The sequence below is a fragment of the Vulpes lagopus genome, chromosome 21 (genome assembly GCF_018345385.1).
Source record: "Vulpes lagopus strain Blue_001 chromosome 21, ASM1834538v1, whole genome shotgun sequence".
NCBI classification, from domain to species: Eukaryota; Metazoa; Chordata; class Mammalia; order Carnivora; family Canidae; genus Vulpes; species Vulpes lagopus.
Genome location: NC_054844.1, coordinates 3,165,118 through 3,180,413, shown reverse-complemented (window position 1 = coordinate 3,180,413; position 15,296 = coordinate 3,165,118). Strand labels below are relative to the sequence as shown.

Below are 15,296 nucleotides of genomic sequence, written 5' to 3'. Positions count from 1 at the left end.
TAGACATTCGATCTATTTCCACCTTTTAGCTATCGTATAGTCCTGCTTTTTATAACTTGTGTATATAACTTGTGTATAAGTTTTGAGTATATATTTTCATTTCTTTTGGATGTATGCCTACAAGTAGAATAGCTAAGTCATGGTAATTCTGTTTAACTTTTTGAGGAACCACCAAGCATTTTCCACAGTGGCTGAACCATTTTACATTCCCACCAACAGTGTGTAAGAGTTTCAGTTTCTCCAAATTCTTGCCAACGCTTGTTTTTATTTTTATTTCATTTTATTTTTTATTTGCATTTTCCTAGTGACTAATGATGTTGAGCATCTTGTCATGTGCATGTTGACCATTTATCTATCTTTGAAGAAATGTCTATTCCATCATGTTTTTGTACAAATGTCTGTTCAGGTCTTTTGCACATTTTAAATTTTTTAAATTCATTTTTGAGTTATAAGAAAGAGTTCTTTATATATTCTGTAAGCCTTTCTCAGATACATGATTTGCAAATACTGTCTCACATTCTGTAGGTTGTCTTTTAACTTCCTTGATAATGCCCTGTGATGTGTAAAATTTTTAATGTTGATGAAGTTCAGTTTACTTGTTTTTTCTTGTTGCTTGTACTTTTTTTGGTATTATATCTAAGAATTTTTTTTTGCCAAAACCCAAGGTCATGCAGATTTGTCCCCAGATTTTCTTCTAAAACTTCTACAGGTTTGTCTCTTACATTTAGGTTGTTGTTTCATTTTGAGTAAACTTTTGTATAGCTGTGAGCTGTGGGACCCAACTTCATTCAGTTGTATGGGGATAGCCAGTTACTCAGCACCATTTGTTGAAGAGACTGTTCTTTCTGTATTGAATGGTCTTAGTATTCCTGTCAAAAATCATTTAAGCATAGATGTATGGGTTTATTTCTGGACTCTTGGTACTATGCTTTTGGTCTGCATATCTGTCCCTAGCAGATATGTACCACACTGTTTTGATTTTGTAGCTTTTTGTAATATGTTTTCAAATTGGGTGTGAGTTCTCCAATATTGTCCTTCTTTTTCAATATTGTTTTGGTTATTTGAGGCCCTTGTAATTCCATAAGAATTTGAGAATCAGTTTTCCATTTCTACAGAAGGCTGATTGAATTTTGATTATATCTGTAGATAGAATAAAATATATTTATACATTGAATCTGTAAGTCACTTTAGGTAGTATTGCCATCTAACTAACTATATTAAGTTTTCTGATCCATGAACACAAGATGTTTTTATATTTTATTAAATTTTTCAACAGCGTTTTCTAGTTTCCAGCATATAAGTCTTTCACTTCCTTGGCTAAATTTATTACAGTGTATTTTATTCTTTTTGATGCTTTCGCAAAGTGGAATTGTTTTCTTACTTTCCTTTTCAGTTAATTGTTGGGGTATAGAACACAACTGATTTGTGTTGATCTTGCGCTCTTGAAACTGTGATGAATTCTTTTATTAACTCTAATTGCGAGAGTGTGTGTGTGTTCTTTGGTATTTTCTATATATATGATCTTGACATCTACAAATAAAGTCTTACTTGCTTTCCAATTTGGATACTTTTATTTCTTTTTCTAAATTGTTCTGGCTAGAATTTCTAGTACAATGTTGAATAACAGTGGTTATTGTTGTCTTATTCCTAATACTAGTGAGAAAGCTTTTAGTGTTTCATTATTGAGTATGATGTAAGGTTTGGGTTTTTCATAATTGTTCTTTATCATATATTCTCTGTTATTTCTAGTTTGAGTATTTTTATCATGGAAAGGTATTGGAATTTGTCTAATGCCTTTTTCTACATCAATTGAGATGATTGTGGGTTTTTTTTAAACTTTGTTCTATTAATATGTATTATGTTGACTGATTCTCTAATGTTGAGGGATACTTCCATTTCATAGATAAATTGTACTTGGTGTATAATCTTTTTACTGTGCTGTTGGATTCAGTTAGCTAATGTTTTCTTGATGACTTTTTTTTTTTTGACACATTTGACACATTCAGCGTCATGATCAGACTATTACATTTAGCAATCAACAGCATGGGTGCAAAAAAAAAAATTACATTAAAACCCTTTGTTGTAATGCTTTACACTTTCCACAGAACAGAAACTAAAATAACCTGTTATACAATTAGTCACAAATACAGTCCTCAAGTTTTTTGCTCATACACATGAGTATTATCTAAAACATGTCTTCTTTGTAGCAGCTAGGCCCTGCCACCACTGTGCTTGGCTGAGTTCACAAATTTGTTGTAACCTGTAGCTTCCCTGTCACTTCTCTGGCTTTCCTCTCCTGCTAAGCTTTGTTTCCTGGCAGTAATTAAAACCTTCTGTCACTGCCATAGCTGCTGCTGCTTCTGGAACCGCCATAGCCACCTTGGTTTCGTGGTTTGGCAAAGTATTGGCTTCTACCACCATAGGGGCCAGAGCTTCTGCCTCCAAAATTTCCTCCTTTCATGGGTCCAAAATTGAGGATTGATTGTTGTAATTGCCAAAATCATTATAGCTTCCACCACCTCCAAAGTTGCTTCCATCATTACCAAATCCGTTATAGCCATCCCCACTGCCACCACATCCACCACCACCTCGACTGCTACCTCAACCACTGACGTTCCCTCCATGATCAAAGTTGTCATTTCTACCAAAACCACCTCCACGACCACCACCAAAGTTTCCAGAACCACTTCGGCCTCTTTTGCTGGATGAAGCACTAGCCATCTCTTGCTTCTATAGGACTTTCCTTACTTCACAGTTGTGGCCATTCACAGTATGTTTTGTTTTGTTTTTTTAAGATTTTATTTATTTATTCATGAGAGGCACGGTGGGGGTGGGGGGTGGGGGGCAGAGACACAGGCAAAGGGAGAAGCAGGCTCCATGCAGGGAGCCTGACGTGGGACTGATCCCGGATCTCCAGGATCATACCCAGGCCTGAAGGTGGCACTAAACCACTGAGCCACTGGGGCTGCCCAACACAGTATGGTATTTTTGAATAACAATCTTGTCTACAGAGTCATGGTCATCAAATATCACAAAAGCAAAACCTGTCTTTTTGCCAGTGCCTCAGTCAATTATGATCTCAATCACTTCAGTTTTCCCATACTGTTCAAAATAACCTCTTAGATGATGTTCTTCAGTGTCTTCTTTAGTGCCACCAACAAAAATCTTTTTCACAGTGAACTGTGGGCACCAGGTCTTCGAGAGTCTTCTCTTGAGACAGCCCTCTTCGGTTCCATAACTCTTCCATCCACCGTGTGTGGCCTTGCATTCATGGCTGCATCCACCTCCTCCATGGTGGCATACATGACAAACCCAAAGCCTCTGGAGCGCTTGGTGATTGGATCTCTCATTACCATACAGTTCGTAAGTGTTCCCCATTGCTCAGAATGGCTCTTCAGACTCTCATCAGTTGTTTCAAAGCTCAAACCTCTAATGAAGAGCTTCCGCAGCTGCTCAGGCTCTTTGGGAGACTCTGACTTAGACCTGACGACGGTGGGAGGGGAGACTAATGATGCTTACTCGGCGGCGTCCAGGGGCAGAAAGGCTTCTTGATGACTTTTGCATCTATATTCATAAAAAATATTGTATGGAGTTTTCTTGTGGTGTCTTTGTTGTAAGGGCAAATGAATGACTTGTGAAGTGTTTCCTCCTTCTCTACTTTTTGGAAGAGTGTTTTTCCTTTAAATGTTTGGTAGAACTCAACAGTGAAACCATGTCGTCCTGGATTTTTCTTTATTGGGAAGTTTCTTAAGGGGATATTTCCATGTATTCTTAAGAATATGTATTCATCTGTTGTTGGGTGTCATGTTCCATATATTTCTCTTATGTTTAGGTGATTTATAGTGTTGTTCAAATCCTCTCCTGCCTTAATGGTCTTCTGTCTAGATGGTCTATCCATTTTTGAAAGTGGGCTATGAAATCTCCAGCTATTACTATAGAACTGTGTACTCCATTCTGTCAGTATTTGCTTCATGTATTTAGGAGCTCTGTTTGATGTGTATTATGTTTATAATTGTTATGATCTTAATAAATTGACCTCTTTATCAATATATAATGTTCTTTATCTCTTTTATCAGTTTTTGATGTAGTCTGTTCTGTCTGATGTTAATATAGCCACCTCGTTCTTTCTCTTTTGGTTACTATTTGCATGGAGTATCTTTTTCTGTCCTTTGATTTTCAACCTGTGTGGATCTTTGAATCTGAAGTAAGCATTTAGTTGGATCACATATATCTCCATTCTGCCATCTCTCTTGTCTTTTGATTAGAAAATTTAATCCATTTATACTTGAAGTAATTGGTGATAAGGAATCTTTTGGGGTTTTTTTTTTGTGTGTGTGTGTGTGTGTGTATTTTAACACCTTTTTTGTTCCTTCATTACTGCTTTTTTTTTAATTGTGTGGGTTTTTTTTTTGAATGTACCATTTTAATGCCCTTCTCATTTCTCGTGTGTGTGTGTGTGTGTGTGTGTGTGTGTGTGTGTCTGTGTGTATTTAAGATTTTATTTATTTATTCATGAAAGACAGAGAGGCAGAGACACAGGCAGAGGGGGAAGCAGGCTCCTGGAGGGGAGCCCGATTTAGGACTTGATCCTGGGACTCTGAGACCATTCCCTGAACTGAAGACAGATGCCCAACCGCTGAGCCACACAGACATTCCCTCCCTTGTATACATTTTTAAAATATTTTCTTAGTGGTTACCTTAAGAATTACAATTTTTAAAAAAATTTTTTTTTTTTAAATTTTTATTTATTTATGATAGTCACAGAGAGAGAGAGAGAGAGAGAGGCAGAGACACAGGCAGAGAGAGAAGCAGGCTCCATGCACTGGGAGCCTGATGTGGGATTCGATCCCGGGTCTCCAGGATCGCGCCCTGGGCCAAAGGCAAGCGCCAAACCACTGCGCCACCCAGGGATCCCAAGAATTACAATTAAAACCATAAATTTTTAACAGTCTGGTTTGAAATGTTTACCAACTTAGCTTCAGTAGCTTCAAAATCCTTGCTCCTATACAGCTTTGTACCTCTTGTTTTTGTAGATTTTGCAGATATGCAAATTGCATCTTTATACATTGTGTTCCCATTAATATAGATTTATAATTATCGATTATGCGTTTGCCTTTTAAATCATGTAGGAAATGAGCAGAGAAGTTATAAGCCAAAAAAACATTAATACCAGTTTTTATATTTAGCTATGTAGTTATCTTTACCAGAGATTTTATTTCTTCCTGTGGCTTCCAAGTTACTGTCCGGTATCATTTCATTTCAGCCTCAAGGACTTACTAACAGCAAACTCCCTCAGCTTTTGTTCATCTGGGTATGTCTTCATTTTGCCTTCATTTTTGAAGGATATGTTTGCTAGATACAAAATTCTTGGTTCACAGGTTCCCCTGCCTCCCCCCTCCCCCCGCCCCAGCACTTTAAATATGTCATGCCTCTGTGGTTTCTGCTGAGAAGTTGGCTGATAATCTTACTGAGGATCTCTTGATCATGATAAGTTGCTTCTCTCGTTTTCAAGATCTTCTCTTGTTGGGATGCTGGGTGGCTCTCAGTTGGTTAAGTGTCTGCCTTTCAGCTCAGGTCATGATCTCCATATCCTGTAACTGAGCCCCATATTGGGCTTCCTGCTCAGCAGGGAGTCTGCTTCTCTTTCTCTCTCTCTCTCTCTGCCCCTGCCCTGCACTGCCCATTCTCTGTCTCAAATAAAATGAAATCTTAAAGATTCTCTCAGCTTTGGTTTTCAACAGCTTGAATGTAATATATCAGTGTGAATCTCATACTTATATCCTTCTTGGAGTTTGTTGACTTTCTCAGATACATAGATTCATGTCTTTCATCAGATTTAGAAAGTTTGTGACCATTATTTTATCAAATACTCTTTCTGTTCATTTCTTCTTATTCGAGGCTCCCATTATGCATATATTGATCAATTTGATGGTATCCCACAGGACTGTTAGGCTCTATTGAGTTTTCTTTATTTTTGTTTACTTTCTGCTCTTAGACTACTTAATTTCAGTTGTATTTTCAGGTTTGCAGCTTTTTTCTGCTTGCATCATTTGATGTTAAAATCTCTTAGTGAATTTTTCATTCCAGTTATTTTTTCAGTGACAGAACTTCTGTTTTGGTCTTTATAATAATTTCTTTATTGATAATTCTCTGTTGAGCTAAAACTTCCTGTACTCTAGTTTTTGGCAGCCATTGTTCTTAGCTTTTAGTCTTCCAGTTTTGTGGGATGAGTACGTAATTAACCCTATTTAACCATGAGTTGGTTGTCAGTTTATATTAAATAATTCAGCATTTAAGAGCTGATTAGGAGCTAAAGTTTTGAGGGTAGGACTTCTCAGCTATTAGACTTCTTCAAGGTGATTGGACATGAGTCAACCATAATGAAGGACTAAAAGATGGTGTATCACAGAGACCCTTTATTTATTTAGTCAGTCATCTGTACTGATGGTACTTGGTTGTCACTTTTCTTGTTTGGTTATAGTGATTATTGACTAATATCCCTATCTTTAGCACCACTTCTCATTCTCACCATATTTAGGTTTTCAGGTTTGTAAATGTCCCATTTGTGTTTGTATGGGCAAGTCAGATCTCTTCTTGTCCACATTCTCCTCTTTTAGACAATGCTACAGTAATCCTGTATATACCTATGTCCTTATTTATATCAATAGAAATAGATTTTCAAAAATGTAACTCCAAATATATGTGAAATGTTTAATATTTTATTTATTTTATTTTTTAAAAGATTTTATTTATTCATTAGAGACACGGAGAGAGGGAGAAGCAGGCTCCCTGTGGGGAGCCCAGTGCCAGACTCTGGGTCCGGAGATCATGACCTGAGCCAAAGGCAGACAGACACTCAACCACTGAGCCACCTAGGTGCCACATATATTTTGCTTTTTAATTAAATGCATATATTAATTTAATTAAATGAATACATAACAGATTAGCAACTGTGTAGCCAGTCAGGCGGTAGCAGTAGTTCAAGCCTAAGAATTCCTTTGCCATCTCTGTCTTGTTGTAGTTGCATAACTTTGGGCTCACTGTCTTCATCAATAAAAAGAAAACTGAGTACTCTGTATCAGAAAGTAGAAGTGACTTTTTTTTTAAATATTTTATTTATTTATTTATTTATTCATGAGAGACACACACAGAGTGAGAGAGGCAGAGACAGGCAGAGGGAGAAGCAGGCTCCTTGCAGGGAGCCTGATGTGTGGGACTCAATCCCGGGTCTCTAGGATCAATCAGGCCCTGGGCCAAAGGCGGCGCTAAACCACTGAGCCACCTGAGCCACCCGGGCTGCCCTAGAAGTAACTTTGTTATTAGCATCGCCTGAAATGTATGCTATATATCAAAGTTTTTAAAATCTAATGTCTTTAAAATTGGACTTTTGAAAATTAAAAACTTCTGTACAATGAAAGATATATATATATTTTTGAAAGATATATTAATAGAGTAAAAAGGCAATTCACAGAAAGGGAGAAAATATTTGCAGGTCATATAACTCAAACGGGATTAACATTTGGAACAGATAGAGAACTCCCCAAATTCAACAACATTAAAAACAAACAATCCTATTCGAAAATGTACAAAAGACCTGGATAGACATTTCTCCAAAAAAGATATACAAATGGCCAACAAATACATGAAAAAGATTATCATCATCATTAGTTGTTAGGGAAACACAAATCAAAATCATACTGAGATACCTCATACCTTTCAGAAAGGCTATTAGCAAAAAGACGAGGAAAGCAAATGTTTGCAAGGATGTGGAAAAAAAGGAACTCTTGTGTACTGTTAGTGGACATGTAAATTGGTGCAGCCATTGCAAAAAAACTATATGGGGGTTCCTCAAAACATTAAAAATAGAACTACCATATGATCCAACAATTTGACTTCTGGATGTTTACTTGAAGAAAATAAAAACACTAATTGAAAAGATATATGGGGGATCGCTGGGTGGCGCCTGCCTTTGGCCCAGGGCGCGATCCTGGAGACCCGGGATTGAGTCCCACGTCGGGCTCCCTGTGCATGGGGCCTGCTTCTCCCTCTGCCTGTGTCTCTGCCTCTCTCTCTCTCTGTGTGTGTGTGACTATCATAAATAAATAAAAATAAAATAAAAAATAAAAAAAGAAAAGATATATGTACCCCCTGTTCATTACAGCTTATTTACAGCCAAACCATAGAAGTACCCTAAGTGACCATTAGTGGATGAATGGATAAAGAACACATGGTGTATATATACAATGTATTATTAATATTGTTCTTCCAAAAAAAGAAGGAAAATTTGCCATTTGTAACAATGTGAATGGATTTTGAAGACATTGTGCTAAGTTAAATAAGTCAGAGCAAGACAAATACTTTATGATCTCATTTATATGTGACCTCTAAAAAAAACTAAAAATACCCAACTAAAACAAAACACAGAACTCATAAACACAGAGAACAGATTGGTGATTGACTAACGTGGAGGGGACAGGGGTTGAGTGTGTGTAGGATGACAGTGGTCAAAAGGTACAAACTTTTATTTATAAAATAATAAATCCTGGGGATGTAATGTATAGCATAGTGACTATAGTTAACAAAACTGTATTATGTATTTTAAAGTTGCTAAGAATAGATCTTAAAAATTCTCATCACAAGAGAAAAACCTGTAACTGTATGGTGATAGATGTTAACTAGACTTACTGTGATGATCATTTTGCAATGTATACAGATCATTTTGAATCATTGTACATCTGAGACAAATATGTTACATGTCAGTTATATCTCAATTACCACATGATCCAAGACTTGTGGGTTCATACCCAAAGAATTGTAAGCTCGGTCTTGAAGAGATATTTGCATACTCCTATTTATAGCAGCATTATTTACAATAGCTAAAAGGTGGAAGCAGCCCAAATGTCCATCAAGGAAAGAATGAATAAGCAAAATATGGGGGGGGGGGGGTATTATGAATATACACGCACGGTAGAATGTTTTTCAGCCTTAAATGGTAAGGAAATTCTAACACATGCTGTAATGTGAGTGAACCTTGAGAACATTATGCAAAGAGAAATAAGCCAGTAACAAAAAGTCATATACAGATACTGTTTGATTTCACTTTCTTTGAGATACCAAGAGTAGTCAGTTCATAGAAACAGAAAGTAGAATGCTGGTTGCCAGAACCCAAGGAGGGAGGGGGCCTTGGGAGTTACTGTGTAATGGGTATGTCATTTCAGTTTTTCAAGATGAAAAGAGTTCTGGAGATAGTTGGTGGCAATGATTTCATAATTGTGTGAACTTTAAAATGGTAAATTTTATGTATATCTTAATACAAAATGGGAAAATCCACTGTGTTGAGTTTTCTCAAAAATAAAGGTAGAATAGTGTGTCCCATTTTGTGAAGCCAGCATAACACTAATACCAAAACCTAAAATATAAAAAAATAATTTTTTTAAAGATTTATTTATTTGACCGAGAGAGAGAGAGGGGGGAGACTACAAGCAGGGGGAGTGGCAGGCAGAGGAAGAGGGAGAAGCAAGCTCCCCACTAAGCAGAGAGTCCAGTGTGGGGCTTGATCCCAGGACCCTGGGATGAGGACCTGAGCCAAAGGCAGATGCTTAACTGCCTAACCAACTGAGCCCCCCGGACACCCCAAAAAAGAAATTGTTAAAGAACAGTGTCCTTCGTGAATATTGATGCAGAAATCATTTACAAAATAATAATAGCAGATTGGATCCAGCAATCACAATACATCAGTACCAGAGAGGGTTTATCCCAGTATTACAAAGTTGGTTTAAAATTGAATGAATCAGTGTTATTCATCACATTAACAATGAAGGAGAAAAGCCATATGATTATTTCAAAATATGTTGAAAAGTATTTGACAATTCAGTATCTGTCCATGGCTAAAAACTCTTAGCCAAACGAGGAATAGTAGGGAACTCCTTCCAACTGATAAACAACATCCACCAACCTATATAGCTAATGTCAGATTTAACCACTGCTCCCTGAGATTAGGAACAAAGCAAAAATGCTCGTTTTAACCGCTTACATTCATTATTGTTTCAGAGGGCCACTCGTTGCAATAAGGCATAAACGCAGGGAAAACTAGTAAAAGGCATAAAGATTGGAAAGGAAGAAATACCATTGTCCTTGTTTGCAGATTATGTAATTGTTCACATAGAAAAATTTCAATGATTCTAAACAAATTTAATGAAGTTATACAAGGTTAATATATAGTTATCTATCATATTTTATATACTTGATCATTTTATAAATGTGAAAGAGATACAAGCCAGACTCAACTTTTCCCCAAATTTTTATTATAGAATTTTTCAATTATACAGAGAAGTTATAAGAACCACACAATGAACATACACATATTCACTGCCTAGGTTCTGTAGTTTATTAACTTTTGCTGCATTTACTTTACCAAATAGTCCATCTAATCACTCACCTATCTATCTTAATTTTATTCATTCCAAAATAAGTTGTAGACCTCAGTAATGCTTCATGTGTAACGCTTGTTTCATTAAAATCTCATGTTTATATGCTTTGTTTTTCCTTACAATAAAATTTAAATACAATGAAAAGTGTAATCATAGTGGTATCATTCTATGAGTTTTGACAAAGGCATTCACTCATGTAGTCAAAATTCTGTTAAAGTATAGAACATTTTTATTATCTTAGTAAAAATACCCGTATGGCTCTTCCTAGGCAGCCCTTCCCTCACCCTCCAGAGGTAGTTCATTTTAATTCCTGTTTAAGCTTTTCAGTTAAAGCTTCCTTGTGTTGTTTTTTTGTTTGTTTGTTTTTTGTTTTTTAAGCAATTGCTTTGGAGCAATTGTTAAAATCTTTTAACTTTTCATAATAAACTTTAGGTTGATCCTGTATAATTTCATGTAAAGGAACCTCGCACAGATAAAATTTCAGGTGTCCCTAATACTTGCTCTTTGTGCTATAATTTTTATGTATGTTATATTTGTGTATTTTGTAGGTCATAATACAGTGTTCTATGTTCTTTAATTAGGCTTGCATATTTTAAAGATACTAAGAGGCTAATATAATTTTTATATCTTCATATTTCTGAATATTTTCAGATAAAATACTCATCTGCAGCCAATCCACAAACTTTCCTGCAATGGGTAGCATCAGAAATCTCTGTTCTGTTTTTTTAGCATTAGCTGGGCAACTTGGAATCTGCTCCACATATACATATTTCAAAGGTCAACCAGAGATTTGGGCAGAATGAATATGCAGGATTTGAAGGTCCCCTTCTGGAATTTCCGTTTGTTTCTAGATCTCTGCTTGTTCACTGGAACTCTCTGGTGATGGAAATATTTTATAATCTGTACTATCCAAAATGGTAGCTACTTAATACATGTGGCTTTTGAACACTTAAAATGTGGCTAGTGCAGCTAAAAAATGGAATTTTACATTTTAATTTATATTTAAATATATTCACATTTGTCTAGTGAATACTATATTGAATAGACTGTCATTAAAGAAAGTTCTTTTGGACAGCACTGTCGTAGCTTCTGTGGTCATCTTGACCTCTGTCTTCCTATTTCTCAGCTAATAATAAGGCTAGAGGCTTTTATTTAGAATTAAGCTGATCGGTGCAGTCAAGCTGGAGCCTTCCCTCAACTGTGTAATGATTTAGAAACTGGGAAGCTCAAGCAGTACTCTTTTTTTCCCTCCCTTCCAATTTATGCATAATTTTGATTGCTCTCCAGAGACCTGAAGTAGTTGTTCTTATATTTTTTTACTATAGTTTATAATTATATTTGTGTCCAGTAAGAATTACTCCACTTAATCAGAAGTCAAACTCCACACTTTATTTTTTATTTTTGTTTATTTTTCTACCTCTTAACTTCTAAATTATTTTAGCACTGACCCAATTTTAAGGAATTCATTTTTTTGTGCTTTGTTATTAAAATTCATTTGCCAACCACTTATTATCCTTTCCCCTTTAACCTTGCTAAAAGTATCACTAACCTTTAAGGTTACTGAATCTTAATACTGTGAATTTGATATTCCCATCTCAGATATGCTAGAATTTAATGGAATTCTTCAAAGCAGTAAACACATATCATTGATAACCTGTTTGGTGTACTTTGCCTTTTCTAGGTACCTGAAAAGGTTTAAGGTGATGAAGATCAAAGTTCTAAGAAGCTGGTGCCGTCAGATCCTTAAAGGACTTCAGTTTCTTCATACTCGAACTCCACCTATTATTCACCGAGATCTTAAGTGTGACAATATCTTTATCACTGGCCCTACAGGCTCAGTCAAGATTGGAGACCTAGGTCTGGCAACCCTGAAGCGGGCTTCTTTTGCCAAGAGTGTGATAGGTATGTTTCAGGTGTACCTTGCATCCTAACTGGTTTTCTGATACTCTTTACTTAGAAACCTGAGCCTGTCAGAGCCTTTATTATGTGAAATAAGCCTTCAGAAATTCATAGCTTGAACTCAGGAAGTGATCAGTTTTACTTATGAGATGTGGAGTTCTCTAAATGCTTTTAGAATCATATGAAGAGAAGTAAGGTGAACTTTGTTGACAAAACCTTATGTAAACAATCTTATTGGGTCATCCTGTTGATATTTAGTATTATATACTTATTTGTATAATAGATATAGAGTTACTTTCTTATAAAAGAAATTGAATTTATATGTAGTTTAGTTTATAAAAAAGTGTTAAATATGTATTCAAAAAGTATTCAAAAGTAATTACCTGTTAAGACTTTATTTTAAAAAGTGAAAATATGAGTTTATTATGCAAGCTTGGTTTTAACTTTTCTTACTCCTACTCTTCAGAAGATATATCTGAAACAGGGCTTTTCAATCCTAGTATTATTTGGCATTTGGAGTTGAATAGTTCTTTGTTGTAAGGGCTTTCTTGTGCATTGTAAGATTATTTAGATGCCAAAAGCACATCCCCTTTCCAGTTCTCCCCCAGTTGTTACAACCAAAAAGATCTCTGAGCATTGCTAAATGTTCCCGGATAACAAAATCAACCCCTTATTGAGAATTGCTGATCTAAAGAACAAGGTTAGCCTTTCAGACTTTCAGCTATGTGTTAGAAAGTTGCAGCTGGAAAAATAATTTAATGCTTATTATTTTGATAAACTTTCACTCTCTGAAGAGGCTATGACAATTTTAAAACGTGAAATATTCACAAATACTCTGTTCTCCCCCCAAAGGTGGTTACAACAAGGAAACCATTAGTTTTTAAGTGCACTAGAATTTTATGTATTAATAGAAAACCATAGAATACCAGTAATTTGTACATTCTTATAGTGTCCTCCTTAGAATATTATGTAACTTGGATTCAGAATGCTAGTTTTCAATTTTCTTACAATAGATTAACAAGAAAAATTGGAGAAGAGTTATTTAAAGCTCAGTTTCCTTTTTGCCTTCCTTACAGGAAAAGGAAACATTTCTTTGATTTCCTTTGACTCCTTAAAAATCTCTAACCTAAGAAAGGTGGCTCCCCCCCTCTACTTTTTTGTTTAGGTCATATTACATACTAGGATCTTTTTTTTTTTTTTTTCCATTCTTGGAAGTGTCCCACAATATGAGGTATCCAAACTTAATTTCTTTGGAAACATTGGAAAACTTGGTCTATAGGATCACACACTCATAATTCAGTTTGTATTTGAGTTCTCTGTGTGCATTTGTTTTTTGTCTGCAAGATCTGTAAAATGTCCTTCACTATATTTCTTGTATCTGCAGTAGGCTTATTTGTGTACTGCAGGTAGTATGGTAAGTATGTGAAGAAAGGGGCTCTGGGGAGTGGCCTTTATAGACAATTACACTTTATTACTACTTTAAAAACATATTGAATGTTGGATTTTCCACTGCAAGGCCTTCCTAAAAGTAAAACTGATCAGGTTAATGGCCAAAGACTAGCTATAAATATTAATCTTACAGCTACCATACAGTAGGGGGCAGACAAGTATTTTGATCTTTTTTAACCCATCCTGTCTTATTGGTAGATGCCATTATATTTCTTGCTAATCCCTTACTTTTTCTTCCATTTGTTTTCATTATGAGTTATATCAGTTTCTCTCCTAACCAAGTCTCTATTTTGACATTGTATAACAGTAATCCATTTGAAATAGCAAATAAATAGACACTAGACCCTGTTCAGTTTCTTTCATGAAGGCCATGCAGCAGAAGATCTATAAGATATTTGGTGGAAGAGACTAAGATTTTTTTCCTCTTCTCTGCCACTCTTCTCTCTTCTTTTCCCCCACTTTCACTTTCTTCTATTTTACTGGTCATCCCCTTGGCTTCTCCCCCAAGTGAGTAATATTTGTTACTCTGTTCACGTTGAGTCTGAATTGTTCTTTTAATTTAAGGTACCCCAGAGTTCATGGCCCCTGAGATGTATGAGGAAAAATATGATGAATCTGTTGACGTTTACGCTTTTGGAATGTGCATGCTTGAGATGGCCACATCTGAATACCCTTACTCAGAGTGCCAAAATGCTGCGCAGATCTACCGTCGAGTGACCAGTGTAAGTCTTCCCTTAACTGTGAGCTTAAGTCACACCAAAGAAAGAATGCCAAGCTGGATATCATCAAACCATGCAAAAGGAAACAATAGTAGAAAGCATACTCAGGTGTTGGGGTAAGAGGGAGTTGAAAGATTTTATTGCTCCTGATTTAGTGAGCACAAAAATAAAGATCAAAGAAATACCAGTATATTCTGGATCCTCCTTGCATTCATTTAAATCTTTGAGATATATTATGTTTAAAAATGCTCTCATTACTACCTTTCAGACCTCTATTTATTCATCTAAGTTCTCATTCCCTTCAACCATAAAACGTATTTTCTGAGTTAAAAAGAATGCTCTTAACTCAAGTTGCTTTGTTCATAGACCTTTCCCTAAGTGGTTTAAAATTGATTTATGAATTTATTAAATCATTTATAAGTACCACAGGGTTTAAGGCATAACAATAATTTCTGGATCATCTATATACCCTAACCTATTAAGATATTTGCCCTGTCGTTTCAGAGATGTCTGTTTACAGTCAGTGTTCAAAATAGGATGCATCAGAGTCCACAGAAGATACTTCATTTTTATGTCTCTTAATCTACAACTGTTGCCCCCTACTTTCTTTTTCTCAGGCTAGGTGAGAGCAGGAGAAGTGTCATAAATGTAGTTTGTTTAGCCTTCGGATAATTCTGACAAGTATTCAGTACTCTCCATTCTTTCCCCAATGCCTAATAATTTACATTATCACTTTTTTCTTTGGGGTAGGATGGAGTAGATGGATTATTCACTGGATAATTCCTCCTTGTATTTTATT

The 15,296-nt window shown here is 35.8% G+C and overlaps 1 protein-coding gene across 11 annotated transcripts in view; it reads left to right on the top strand.

Moving 5' to 3' along the window:
- Nucleotides 1-15,296, top strand: part of WNK1 (WNK lysine deficient protein kinase 1) — a 152,299-nt gene that overhangs the window by 67,616 nt on the left and 69,387 nt on the right. For all 11 annotated transcript variants that reach the window (XM_041736570.1, XM_041736563.1, XM_041736562.1 and 8 more), the window contains exons 3-4: nt 12,112-12,332; nt 14,343-14,500. In XM_041736570.1, the coding sequence (XP_041592504.1) occupies nt 12,112-12,332; nt 14,343-14,500 (379 nt within the window). The remainder of the gene's footprint in view (nt 1-12,111; nt 12,333-14,342; nt 14,501-15,296) is intronic.